The sequence below is a fragment of the Papilio machaon genome, chromosome 29 (assembly GCF_912999745.1).
Source record: "Papilio machaon chromosome 29, ilPapMach1.1, whole genome shotgun sequence".
Classification (NCBI taxonomy): domain Eukaryota; kingdom Metazoa; phylum Arthropoda; class Insecta; order Lepidoptera; family Papilionidae; genus Papilio; species Papilio machaon.
Window position 1 is genome coordinate 3,130,836 of NC_060014.1, and position 14,753 is coordinate 3,145,588.

General features: G+C 32.5%; 1 protein-coding gene across 1 annotated transcript in view; it reads right to left on the minus strand.

Annotated features, from left to right (window-relative positions):
• Positions 1–6,926: 6,926 nt before the first annotated feature.
• LOC106716999 (nucleolysin TIA-1) overlaps positions 6,927–14,753 on the minus strand; it is a 37,212-nt gene continuing 29,385 nt past the window's right edge. Inside the window, exons 5-9 of the mRNA XM_045685372.1 lie at positions 9,847–10,027; positions 9,568–9,697; positions 7,878–8,062; positions 7,484–7,634; positions 6,927–7,109 (exon numbers count right to left, since the gene is read on the minus strand). Of these exons, the coding sequence (XP_045541328.1) occupies positions 7,068–7,109; positions 7,484–7,634; positions 7,878–8,062; positions 9,568–9,697; positions 9,847–10,027 (689 nt within the window). The 3' untranslated portion in view covers positions 6,927–7,067. The remainder of the gene's footprint in view (positions 7,110–7,483; positions 7,635–7,877; positions 8,063–9,567; positions 9,698–9,846; positions 10,028–14,753) is intronic.

Consider the following 14,753-nt stretch of genomic DNA (forward strand, 5'->3'; position numbering starts at 1 on the left):
TAAACATTGGTTCCTTCACTAATAAATCGAAAGGAACTTCGTTCCATCCGGGTGTCCCAACATACCTCGCAAGTTTTTTTTTTATAAAAGAATATTGATGTAAAAAAGGTCAAATAAATAAAACGCCTTATTTTAATTTATTTTTTATTTCTTATATTCCTTACATACTATATCATATGTATGTTTAATAACTATATTAAATGCTATAGGTAGGTACAGGGTATATCATTTTATTCCTATGCATATTCTCATTTCATTGATAACCTTTTTTTAGTTTAAAATATTTTCAAATTAACATTTTTAATTATGTCAGTTTTGGAAAGTAATGAACGAATATATTTCTTCTAGATATTATAATTCGTAAATCGATTTTTCGCAACATTAAATCGACATTATCCATTTCCCTCCAAAACTTGACATTAATAACAAAAACAAGATTACGTAAACAAAAATTCAACAAATCAAAATCAACAGACAAGCGAGATTACTTACATCTTTATTTTTAATAAGCTTAAAACACTATTTTAATTACAACTAATTTTTCCATTAAATATGCGAGTATTCGAACTCAAAATTAAAAACCAAAAAAATATCCGAACAGGGTGAAATAAAATGACAAGTTAACATTCGGCCAAGTTCGAAATTGTAGATTAAAAATAATTCTTAAACGTCATCAAGCTAAATATGAAACCTTAAATATATCACATCTCAATGTCATATACCAAGTAAGGGATAGTTATAGAAAATACAAAAAGGGAGAAATTACGATAAAATCACTAACACTTTCTGGTCTTTGTTAAGTTCGTAACATCACATTGTTATTTATAAAATAAAAGCTCAGATCGTCTAAACAGCGTGCTTTGTGGATAGAAATCAATAGATGGCGCTGAACTGAATCGCGGCCTAACTACGACTACGTGTTGACAACATTCATGGACGGTAGAAAAAAGGAATGGGACATAAAGTGTCTACGTGACATGTGAGATGCTTTCATATAGTCCGACAAACTTATTTGACCCGGTGGGCAGTCAAACTAAATTACAATAGCTCACTAGCGCACCCTCGTCATTATCAATGCCACAAGATCCTCGCCGTACTGTAGCTATCTTGTCCTACCTCGTCTTTTGTGTCATTTTTTTATGCTTATAGTATATTTATAAAATTTCTGATAAAACACCCGGATAGCAGGGTCTATCATCTGGTCAAATAAATTTATCGCACTACATACGAACTGTCAAAACGTCAATGACAACCATAGATTATCATTTCAAATTTGACAGCACAGATAATGTACCACCGATGCAGCTATTGAAATAAGACAAGAATTTATTTTTTAAAATCTCTAAAGACCTGTCTCACAACGTCCAAGTAAAATTATGTGTAACTAAATTAACTGACACATAAATATTCCTGTGAAAATAGTTTGCATTTCACATCTTATTTGGAGAAAGTGTAACTCCAACAAGTTTTGACAAATAAATTCCAAGTAGATTGACTTGGAATTTGTGAAACAAGCTCTATATATTGTGAAAGTGTTTTGAAGTAAATAAAGTGTGTTTATTACATATTTGTGTTACATTTATATTATGTACGAGCAATCATTTCCTCTCGTACATACAAAATAAATAAAAATTACATATAAACTAGCGGTACAAGAACTAAATCAACTACACATCACTATTGAGTAATTATTGCTGAGTTACGACGACCTTCGATATAAAAATTGAACTCTATCATTGCCCAAAGAGATTTTTTATAATTAAAATATTAACAGATTTGATATTTATTATAATTTTTTGTGATTCCAACTAAGCTTAAGCTTATAGTATATATTTCTCAATACACACGACCACGTGGTCCAATGTACCCAGGATATTAAAAACATCAGGGTATTTGGCGCTTCAACGTTACAATCAAGATACTTTCTTTTATTTTAAGTTTTTTCTTCTTTCTTAATTTTATTTTGATAAAGTACATAATATTGTTAATAGAGACCTTTTTAAACAATTACAGTGTTTTTTTGATTAATCATGCATTCTTACAAATTTTCAACGCTATTTTACCAGTTTTAATTAGTCATATAATACGTAACAAAATAAGATGTAACATAAAATTTTTATGTTACAAAAAATCCAATTTTCATTTCGAAGATCGTTACAGTATTACAAAGATACATTTTTTTCCATCTACTAAATAAAAAGGACAACATCAACTATATGTAGAGTCAAACACGAAAATCGTATAAGACATGATATTCTAAACATTTAATAAAGAAATTGTGAATCTTCACTGTTACTTGAATAACAATATTGCTCTCCTTTTCAGTCCCTTTAAAATAAACTCAGACAGCAACAGTGTACACAAGCATTGGGTTTTAACAGCATTGACAATTGACACTTGTCATATTCCCTTTGAACAAATAGAGACATCTGTCAAGTGTCACTGCAGTCAACTAGGGTTGTAACGGAACCTAACCTCCGATAACGCAAATGCGGAAACTTATGAAATACCTCAGCATTTAAATCCGCCTCTGTAGTTTTTTACATGTTGTAACAGAGGTTTATTTACTAAATATATAATACGAGAGATATGGAATGATAAATATTGGTTTTTAACTTTTTTTAGTTGTTTTTTTAACTTGCCTCCGCTTTTGTTGGATTCCGTTGCAAACCTAGTTCGAAACCGTCAGTGAAATTCACTGAAAAAAAAACCTATAACACACCATTAAATTGTGACACATATTTTATAATTTTCAAAAAATATGCTTATTTTCGTGTACAAAAACAAGGTTATCTTTTCCTTACGAGCACGCGTCACGGGTAATATTACTACAAAAACATCAAAAGTTCTAGCATCTTTCTAAAACAAAAGGAACACTACTAGATTTTATAAAAAAAAAAACATAAAAACACTGATTAATGTCACATTATAACAGACCCATTTCAATATGAAATTAAATTAAAAACGAGATCTTTTGTCTTTACTTCGAGGAAAGCACATCAATGGCGGAACAAATCTCTTCAATTATTGGTGCTATTGTTCCGACTCATTCGTTGAACAGTCTAGTTGTTGTAAGAAATGGGTTTGTTATTTTGCGACGAATCTAATTTGTAACACGAATACTATAGTCTAGTGTTTCATGGCCCAGAATATTTTTAATTGTAACACAATTGTGATATAATTTTTAATGTTACATGTTTTCATTAAAATTTGTAACATTTGATATTTGAAATGGTTGTGTATATTTTAATTTAATTCTGTGAAATCGAAAGGTTATTAATTTTTAAATATTGACATATTTAGTATAATTGAATCAGTTTTGTGACGAATTATGACATCTCTGTGTTGACACCATTGACCATATTATAATGGTAATGTTGTTAGTAAGTTGTTAATCAATTTTGTGTTTTATTTGTTTACCAATTAGAGTTGAATATTCAAGGCCATAAAACTAAATTTAGAATCACTCTTAGAGGATTATTCGCTAAGTCTGAACAATTGGTGTTATATATTAAATCAGTTAGACATTATGTACTTAGAGAGACGCTACTAAAGAAAAACAACTAAACATCTTTGGCACGCGATGTCCTACAAATAGTACATTCGAAACACTTTGAAACTAGATATTAAGATTTAATGATAATATGCTCAGGGTCGAGAGCATTTATAAGATGTTTCAGTCAATGTTCTAGTTTAAAAAAAATGCAAAAAAAAATAAAGCTTTTTGTACACATTTTGACATATTGAAAAGTATTCCACTGCTGTATCTCGTGTTTAAAAAAATCTAATCTCTATTATTTTGGAGAGAATTATTGTTTTTTACATGTGTTTCTCAAGGTTTGATTTACACGTAATGTCATGTTACAAATAAAGTTTGTAACATTGTTGTTTCTGTAAACTCAATTTTAATCTCCACTGACATCAGACACACTTGAAATCATACGTACTAGAAAAGCAATGATAAAAGAGTTTCAAATGTACAATTTGGAGCACTCTACGATATCTATATGTAAAAATTTTTTTTCAAAGGAATTCTTTAAAAGTTCGAAAAATCTTTTTTTTTTTTCATCAATAAGGCATTTTCATTGGAATCATGTATAGATAGAAAATTACAATCCACCCTCACAACGATCCTATACACATTACAATAAGGATTTAAATATAATATTGGTGTTATATTTTGGGACTTAAAATTAAATGATATCTTTGATACATATATCATGGACAGAAATAAAAAAAAACAAATAATACGATGAAAAAAAAAATCTACTCAAAAATTCAATAGCCTACCTATCTAAAAAGACATTTGTAATATTAATGTTTTGCACAATAATTTCATGTATATATAGTATATAATTTAATTTAAATATTTCTTGCACTTTACCTAGCTAAAGACCATTTTACAATGGTCATTCTGATCGTCTTAGCCCAGCGTTACAGCTTAAGACAGCAAAGCTGTTTTATATCTTACATCTAAACGTTAACCATATGTATAGATGAAGGAAGATCAGCTTTGGGTGAAGGCAACGATTTATTTCAAACGGACTAAAATATCCGGTTATAAGACGATCGTTTGAATATTAACAAACGGTAATTCATAATGTTACGATTTGTTATATAGAAGCTAAAGTGCTTCTGTTTTAGATGTACACATGAGGAGTTTATTTCTCTTCAATACAGAACTATTGTTTAACTCCTCGGCTGCCCACCCATGGCTGTTTGCGGTTATCATCTAAATTGGGTATATATTAAACTTAGTGTATCCTATGTCAAGCGATTATAGGCATTACAGTGTAATCATAATCTTCCTAATTTCTAGCATCATTATATGTCGACTATAACTAAATTTGTCTATCTAAAAATCCATCATTACATTATTTTGTGATATTCCTCAATTCTGGGGGAGGTCGAACCTCATAATGCGTGGTTTTTAATGATTCACATAATAAATACATAGAAGTGTAACTTTGCCTTTTCGACAATACCACAATCGAATGTTCAATCGACAATTGATAAACTTTTATTATGTGAATAACATTAAAGGCATTAGCAGTATCTTTCACGATTGACTGGATGATCAAAATTGACTTAACAATTCGTTCCTTATCTGAAATCATGTTTATATATTATGTATTATTACATATATGTTAAATATAAATATCCTTATCAATAATTTCTAGCGATATGTCTCACAAGTTTTTCATCTACATGCCCCAAAATAAATAAGTCGCTAAAGAGAAATGAATAATCTACGACAGACAAACAGATAATTTTTTTTTTTAAATATAACGTATAAAATACATCGTTTACAAAATATTATATAGAGCAATAGAGACGAACGCGGTCAAATGCGTTGCCATTAAAAAGTTTCAAAAAAGACGGTCGAGAACGACTCCATTACGCATACATTATAATATGTAACGTTCTTCTTAGCCACGCCATAAATAAACAGCAACCGATCCATAGCACACCATTTGTGAAACCATCGACAATGTTACAATCCATTTAAAATCAAAATCAACAATGTTACATTCCATTTAAAATAATCTTGAAGTGTCACATTCAATAGAAGACGACGTTGAATGTAACATCATAGTAGAAAACAACATTTAAAACTGTAACATACGTTACAATGTAACATCGAAAGTACATCCAACTGAATAAATAACTTGTAACAAAATAAGAAGAACACACGCACACATACTCATTCGTATTTCGACTAGCTACAGTAAAAGATTAAATGCTCCTTAGTATCTATGCAATAAATATTTTTTCTTTTCACTTATACAATAAATAAATCTAATATTTTTCTACGTTTCGGTATTTTATTTCCACGAAGATTTTTTTAAGTGTTCTTTAATATTTAGACACAACCATTTTTTTTAATATAACAGTTAGTTAATAAGTGATTCATGATTTTTTTTCCTATTTTTTTAATATATCTTACGGTTCTGAATTTGGCATTGTCTTTCGGAACAAAAACGAAAGTAATTAAACTCATAAAGAGAATTGTAGAGAAATAAAAATATTGACTAGATACTTTATTTTGTATAGCGTTATTCATTTAATTGTATGTAATATTTAAATATTTTTAATTCCTATTCATTTACACACGTACCTAGCAATCTCTTCGGATATAAAATTGTCTTATAAAACATCTCACTCGCTGAAACCTGCGCTCGCTAATGTCGCCTACTAAACATGTCTCCAAAAATCTACATTTTTTTCCCACTAAATCTTAGCCTAACTCTTGTGCTAACAGATGATTTTGGTTCCTTATCACCGTTCATTCCATTTCTTTCCCCCAATAATCATTCCAGTTTATTTTCATTCCATTTCATTAACCAATATCAGCATTTGCTAATCTTAACTTAATCTTATATATCAATAATCTTAAATCGAACTATATATATTTTCTAAAAGTTATTTTTTTTGGTAATAATAATAGCATATCAATGTTCTTCAAGCGGTAGAAATAAATATTTCAAATAACTGACTCACATTTAACTTCTTTCTGTAAAGAGTTGTGACCAAACGGTCAGAAGCTTGGCTTATATATTCGTCTCTCCGCTCACTATCCAAAACCCGCTTGCCCAAATATATTATGTACCTTTACCAAAATTTATCCTTAAACCAAACATTATCGTCTTGATTCACGATTTGTTCTTTGAACCAATAAAATTTTGAATTAAGAAAATGTTACAATTTTTAATGATTTGAAAATCGACCCAAAATGAAATGGTGAGTTCATTAAAATGTATTTTTATAATGGATATTACTGATCTTTCTAATCATCCCACTAAGAATATACCTAAATTTAAATTAAAAAAAAATCTCACATTAAAATGACTAGAACAAAAATTAACACTACAGCAAAATAATTGGCAATAGCCAGAAGAAAGCATTGAAGAATAAATTTGGAACAAGTTAAGAAGTTGGTACAGAAGAGTAGAAAGGTTGGTACAGAAGAGGTTAGTAAGGTACAGAGTAGAATGGAACGTGAAGGGGCTTCAAATCCACTCCTTGTGCAGACAGCAGCAGGCGGGCTCGGGCGGCGGCCGCTGGCCTCACACCAGCAGGCTCGGGGCCAACCACTCATCCTCACCGATCTAATACCAATCAACAATTACTAAAAAAACTACTACGAAAGAGGTTCGACATTTGGTAATAACAAAAAAAAAGAAGTATACACCGAATTTTAATCCAAATCCTTAGCTATAGGAAAACTGAAAATATTTTTGGTGAAACATATAACTATATAATATTAGTTGCATTTATTTTCCAATATCACTTCAATTTATCTCACGATTTTAATATTATAACTAAAAAAGACAAATATTTAATACAAACAAATAAACAAATAATTATTTCAAACGAAAGATTAAAGATTATTATGCGAAGCTTGAGTTGACGTGTCGGAGTGAAGAGAATTTTTGTTCCCGACGACATTTATGCACTCTTTAACTTATGGTCGGATACTTACGGGTTGCACCTGGAAGTGCTGCACTGGATAGTGGAGGACTTGCGGCGGCTGGGACATGGCTGCCACACCACCCACACCACCTACGCCCCCAACACCGCCCACACCGCCTACACCACCACCCAGAGCCCACGGCAGCTGCACGCCTCCCATACTGTAATATACACCAAAAAATTTACATTAAAATGAAATTTTTAATACCGATGGCAATATTCGTCATCGTCAGCTCATTGTGTCTTCATGGAGGGTCTCAAAGCTTATCCTAAATAAGAGGCATCACTAGCTAGTTCTTGCATTAGACTAGATTGACATAGAGACTAGATCTAGATTTTCAGTATTGTATATTTTTTCTTATTTATAACTCAGCTGTGTACCTTTTATAAATAAATTAACATACCCCATGTACTGCTGCTGATATCCTGCAAACTGTCCGGCGTAGGAGTATCCCTGCACTCCCTGTACTCCCTGCACTCCTTGCAGGAATCCTCCGAGCTGCTGAGGGTACGTGTTGTACCAGTACGAAGCGGGAGGCACGCCTCCAGCTGTGTACGCGCCGAACGGACTGTACGCAGTACCTCCCAGCTGTAACATGTTACGATATTCCATTATATTATGTAACATTACCTTGTGTTATATAACGGATTGTAACATGATTGTTGTATGACATAGTCACGATACCACGTAATGTGAATTGATACGTCTAGTTACTTCAGATTCAGTAAGAAATTACTTGAAGTGACTTAATGACAAATATCACTTCACATTCCGTCCTGATACTTTAAGTTATGTTGAATATTTGAATATTATTGGAACGAAGTTCCTTATCGCGCGTTGTGAAAGGGGGCTAGACGGAAAAAATTCTTACGAAAAGTTGTCACAACACTTTTTGCTATAGTAAGTATGTTAACGACGAATGAGCGCTACTTCACCATGGCAACGACGTGACAATATATAACGAAAATTCATAGAAATAAAATGTACTTCTTGTGAAGACTTAAGTTCTTTATGCATAGAATAAACATTGGTTCCTTCACTAATTAATCGAAAGGAACTTCGATCCATCCGGGTGTCCCAACACACCTCACAAGTTTTTTATTTTTTATTTTTCAATACATCTAGCTATATTCTACTTGATAATACGATGCTTTAGCGACTTATCTACATCGTTTATAGGTAGTTCTGTTTCTTTAGTAACTAGTAACTCCTTAGTAAGCATTAGTACATCTATCGGTTTAATGTATTTCTGTTTTCAATCATCTTTGTTAATAAATAATTCTATTGAAATTATATTAAGATAACCTTTTAAATGGTAACAACTTATTCTTGTGTATTAATTAAATTGTATCAAAACATCTTCTGTACAAGTTTAAATAATTATGTATTCTCTTTAGTAAAGCTTCAGATCTGTTTCCATTAGTGAATTTGCATCTGAAAGAAAGTTCTCGAAGACGCCAAGGTATTTGCATTCATTTTGTATTTAGAGTTACGTAAGTTACAAATGTTTTAATATCTTAGTTGTTTATTTATATTGAGATAAAATTAAACTTGTTAATTTAAATTAACATTTTATTTTATTAACATATTTCAAAAATAATTTTTTTATTTCACGTATTTTCTAACATTTAGATGGCCAATATTTTATTTGAACAGTCACTGTCATTGTTAAAGTTAGCATAGATAAGTAGTAAGCTAAGTGTGGGTTTAATTTGAGAAATCTACATCCCTTAGTGACTTGGTACTAGTAGTCTATTCTAATACAGAGATATAAAACATTTTATTTGATTGAATAATTCTGGTTTGAAACCCCTGCTGCAATATCTGTTTATTTCCCACCATCATATACCCCCGCTCTGCCCCGGGTCTGCTGACTTCAGGGGGTCCTATACTACTTAGAGAATCACTGTTCTAATTCTTCTCAAATCGGCTACTAAACGATTCTGATTGCGGCTATTAATCCAAAAAAAATCTAGAATGAGTATTTATTAAGAACGTCCGAAACCGATGAGCATAGTATGGTAGAGATAGATGTATCAGGACTTCACGTAACTGCTTATCTCTTTACGAGCGTGAGTTGCTTTGTACTGTACCTGTCCTTGCGCTTGCGCATTGTTAGGATCTCCTGATTCCTTGCCCCAGGAACATTTGACAAGCTGACCATTGACATCAGTGTTGTGGACAGCCACTATAGCGTGTGTGGCGCTCTCTTTCGTTGAAAATCTGAAAGTGAAACTTTGTATCAAGATCCAGCTTGTTTGATCTTTTTAATTACATGGTTCTTTTTTTTAGAAAAGGAAAACCTTTGATGAATTTAAGGACTATTATTTAAATATGCTCGTGGGGCTTGAGTTTTGTTTTTAAAATTTTACCTGATGAAAGCATATCCCTTATCCTTGAAGACGCGTATCTCCTGTATGGTGCCGAAGGGCTGGAATGTCTTCTGCATCAGGTCTTCTGTGAGACCGGTGGTCAGACCGCCGCAGTAGACCGTGCAGTTGGTTGGCGAGCTCTGGTTGTACACCTCGTCGAAGGTCAACGGCTTCGAATTCACTAGAGAAGATGGTTGTTAATAAATAAATTACTCAGTAGACCATAATTTGTTAGTAGACCTCTCCAAGGTCTACCTAGTAGACCAATGTCCGGAAAGTTTACTTTATCGATTTTTAAATAAAATTAGGTCACCAAATACCATATTAACACCTGTATTTACTAACTACTAACAAATAAATATCTTAGCCCGGGAGCCAGATACATTTTCGGTCAATTATTTCCTCTCGAGCGAAACTTCGTAAAATGCATAAGGGACTTATACTATGAATACTCGCGACCATCAGCTGCGGCTCCGTGGGTAGACTTGCTATGCGTCTCCTCGATCAAATCCATTTACTCTTCCCATTCTTTCCTTTATAAAAGGGTGGGAAGGAAACGTGGACTAAAATTAGGCTTCCGACACACACACTCATCAGACGAAAGACGGAATTGCTTCCATTTGACGCCTGTCTTCCGTGTGGTCGTGGTATTTCACCGAGAGAGGCACATTCGTGCACCCAACAAATATTCTTGTTTCTGGATCTACCACTGTTAAACTAAATAGTCTTAATGCCAAATAAATTTCTATTTAAGGAAATTATTTTATTAATTTTTTACAAAAAAAATTCTTCTAGTAAATTTAACCGACCTTTACTTTATGAAAGGTAACGTTTCCCTCGCAAATTGAATTCGTCAGGTCCCGAGGGAAAGGAAGGGAAGCGGAGGCATTTGAAGATGTTAGAGATTTTTCGTCAGGTAAAATTGTTACTGGGTTATGCGGAATTTGAAAAGTTTGATTGAAGTTATATTGAACTACACAGTCGAGGACCTTTATTTTCTACCCATTTCGAAAAAATGTCACTTGACGATTAAAAGTTAGACGCATAACTTATGGATTAATTAATAGTTGACCTTAGTTTTAAATACTTCGTTTTTTGTTCGGCCTCAGATATTCAAATTTTTGGTCACATCTGTAGATGAAATTACGAGTCTATTAAGCGTTTGGTAGTGGATGACTCCTAGCAGCAATGTATAAAAGCGGCTTGAGAAGCTGGTCCCTAATACGTCGATGGCTCCTCTGTAGACTATCGTAAGTCACAATTATGATATTTACCTCCTGGTTTAAAATTTTCTAGTTAACTTGACATATACTAAGTTCTGTGTACATTTTAAAGTAACGTTAGAAAGAAGAACTGTAGATATTGAATATTTATTATTTATTAGTGTTTGATGCGTCGCAATAATCGTATCAATGTTTCAAGTTTTGTCTTAAAAATTTGCATTTCAAACTTACGATAGTTTACGTGGGAGCCATCAACGTGATGACCACTAGTCTGGAAAGATTGAATTTACGAAGAGAGATAATTTCTCTTCTAGTTCAGATATAAATAAAACTTTCCATATTGAAAAAGTTTTCAGAAACATATTCATTATACTTCAAATCCTACTTACAACATGAAGAGAGGTATAAAAAATTAATTATAAATTTCACATCGAGTGCTGTACTCGTTAATCCGTTAATTACAGCGAATTAAATCGTATGTTATTAATAAGCTTCGTAACGAAGTACGTACTTTGCTATGTGATAAATAACCTTATTTACTGTATACATATAAATAGCCTTCATCATCAACCTGCCCTTATCCCTATGGAGGGTCGGCACAGTATATACTACTCTTCCATACATCTCTATCAGCCGTCATATCTGAATTTACCCCCTTCTTACGCATATCCTCTTTTACACAATCCATCCATACTTTCTTTGGTCTTCCTATACATTTATAGCCATCCACATTCAATCTCTTTACTTTTTTGTTTATATAAATAGACTTATCTACTCCAAATACAAAAAAAAAAGAAAAATAAGGAGAGGATAACTCCAAATACAAAAAAAAAGAAAAATAAGGTGAAGATATCTGAGCTGGTGGACATTAGGCATGTCTTTTTGTACTATAGCTGTCATGTCATTTGTTTTTTTATATAATTGGAACGAAGTTCCTTATCGCGCGTTGTGAAAGGGGGCTAGACGGAAAAAATTGTTACGAAAAGTTGTCACGACACTTTTTGCTATAGACCAATGAGCGCTACTTCACCATGGCAACGACGTGACAATATATAACGAAAATTAATAGAAATAAAATGTACTTCTTGTGAAGACTTAAGTTTTTTATTCATAGAATAAACATTGGTTCGTTCACTAATTAATCGAAAGGAACTTCGTTCCATCCGGGTGTCCTTTGACACCTCTCAAGTTTTTTTGTTTATATAAATAGCCTTATCTACTCCAAATATAAAAAAAGAAAAATAAGAAGAAGATATCTGAGCTGGTGGGTATAAGGCATGTCTTTTTGTACTATAGCTGTCATGTAATTTGTTTTTTTTATATAATTTTCTATGTCTAAGTAGGTTTTATATGTAACTGAAAGCGATAGCTGCGTCTCTCTCGTTGGTTTACAATAATTGTCTAATCTTGCATTGTAGGTTGTTATAGGATCCGTGAATTTACTACCAAAAAATATGAAAAGATAATGATATCTTTGTTTTTTTAAAAAAAAAGAGCGAGATGAAGATATGTTACGCACATGTCTCAACAGGGGTGACCCACAACCAGACAGGTCATAATAGAAGGAACGATGCGAAAAATATTATCCTACAATAGCCCAATGTCAAATTAAGTATAATTACATGGATGTATAAGGGTGGTTAGGGGGTGTTTAAGGGGTGGTAAGGGGATCTAATCGTAGGCAATGGCGCGGAGGTAGCCCGCAGCGGATATTACCCATTGCGGAATTATACAGAGGTATACAAAGCCTTAAACGGATATTTAGTTATATTTATTTATTATTTTTTTTTTCGTTTACGTAACTTCCTGTTAGTATTTGTAATGACTTTATAAAAGAAAATATACTTTTAAATGTTTATTTTCTATTAGTTTGCTGTTATGTTAAGATTTCATTGTCAAATCACATGTTCATCATTATCAACCTGCTCTTATCCCTATGTAGGGTAGGCACAGTATGTACTCCTCCATACATCTCTATCAGCTGTAATATCTGAATTTATCCCCTTCTTACGCATATCCTTGAACACCTTGGTGTTCCCGCTGCTCGTTTGCCCCCTTCTCTTATAAAAAAAAAAATCCTCATTCACACAATCCATCCATACTTTCTTTGTTGAATTACATGTTAGTATCTTCTATTTTTTCGTGTATGAGACATGACATGTAGCATAAAGGTTTTTTTTAGTGGAAATGTACGCTAAATGAGTAAATTTTTTCACATTTTTAGTGAAGCGATTAAAAGTATTTTGAAATACAAAATTTTCTGCACTCTACTGTATGTCTATTTAGTTAATAAATGAATAAATGTTGAAATTATTATCTCTATATAATTACAGCTTTGATATAATTCGCCCTTCAAACAACCTCCGTTGAACATCAAAGGGCGACCGCCGACAATTAAAATTAAAAACAATGTTATTTCAGCAGATAATAAGAACAAAGCGGTGTACATTTTAATGGGAAAATTGTACGCCTGAAGCGAAAAATAATAATATATTATTTTTCAATTAATGTCCAAATTATGATTATGCAAAATTGAATCGAGAGCGTTTATTTACCCGATTTTTTTTGTGACTATATACTCTGTTTGCCTTGAAGAGGCATTTACAGTTTTACCGGGCTTGGTATGGTATGTACTCGAATACATCTAAATGTTTTAGCCATGTAAGAAAAAGTTTTGTCGAGTGAATTTTAAACTCGTTATTCACTTATTTGAAATGATTTCTTACTAAGTATTGGAATGGCGACCACGTACAGGTCGACGCAGCGTGGGCAGGCCTCCCGCAAGATGGACCGATGGTCAAGGTTGCGGAAGTATCCTGGATGCGGGTTGCATAGGACCGCTCGCTGTGGCGATCTTTGGGGGAGGCCTATGCCCAGCAGTGGGCGTTACGAGGCTGAATGGATGGATGGATGGATCTTACTAATATTATAAATGCGAATGTTTAGATGGATGTTTGTTTGAAGATATCTCCGAAACAGCTCAACGGATCTTGATGAAATTTATCACAAATGTAGAACATAGTCTGGAAGAACACATAGGCTACTTAATTAGTTTTTTTTATTCTGCGCTTCTTTCTTAAACTATACATTAGAAAAGAAGAAGACAAACCGAATGACGTCTAACATCTTTAGGTTCTAGGCCGTTACAGTGAAATTTACATACATACAAACCCACATACAACTTAAGAGGAAAAAACTTTACACTCTTCGTCAGTCAGGTAAAAGAAAAACAGAATTATCAGCACGTTCAAATATTCGGTTAAGATAGTTTGATACTTGAAAAAAATTAAATATACAAAATACTAGCTGTCGCCTGCGACTCTGTTCTTGGGTTATTAAAAAACTTAATTAATAGCCTATATGTTCTTCCAGACTATGTTCTACTACTATGCCAAATTTAATCGAGATCCGTTGAGCCGTTCTAGAGATATCTTCAAACAAACATCCATCTAAACATTCACATTTATAATATTAGTAAAATAATAATCAAAGAAACTAGATCAATTTTAACTTACAAGAGTTTCTCTTTGATCGATAAAGAAAAATATAAACTACGTAAATATACTATATTAAATGAAGTTAGAATAACATAGTGTACCCTGTAGGCCATGTTTGTTCAGTAACAATTCACTTTGATCTTGCCGACTGCTTGTGAATTTCATATGAGTAAAACGCTATAAATAA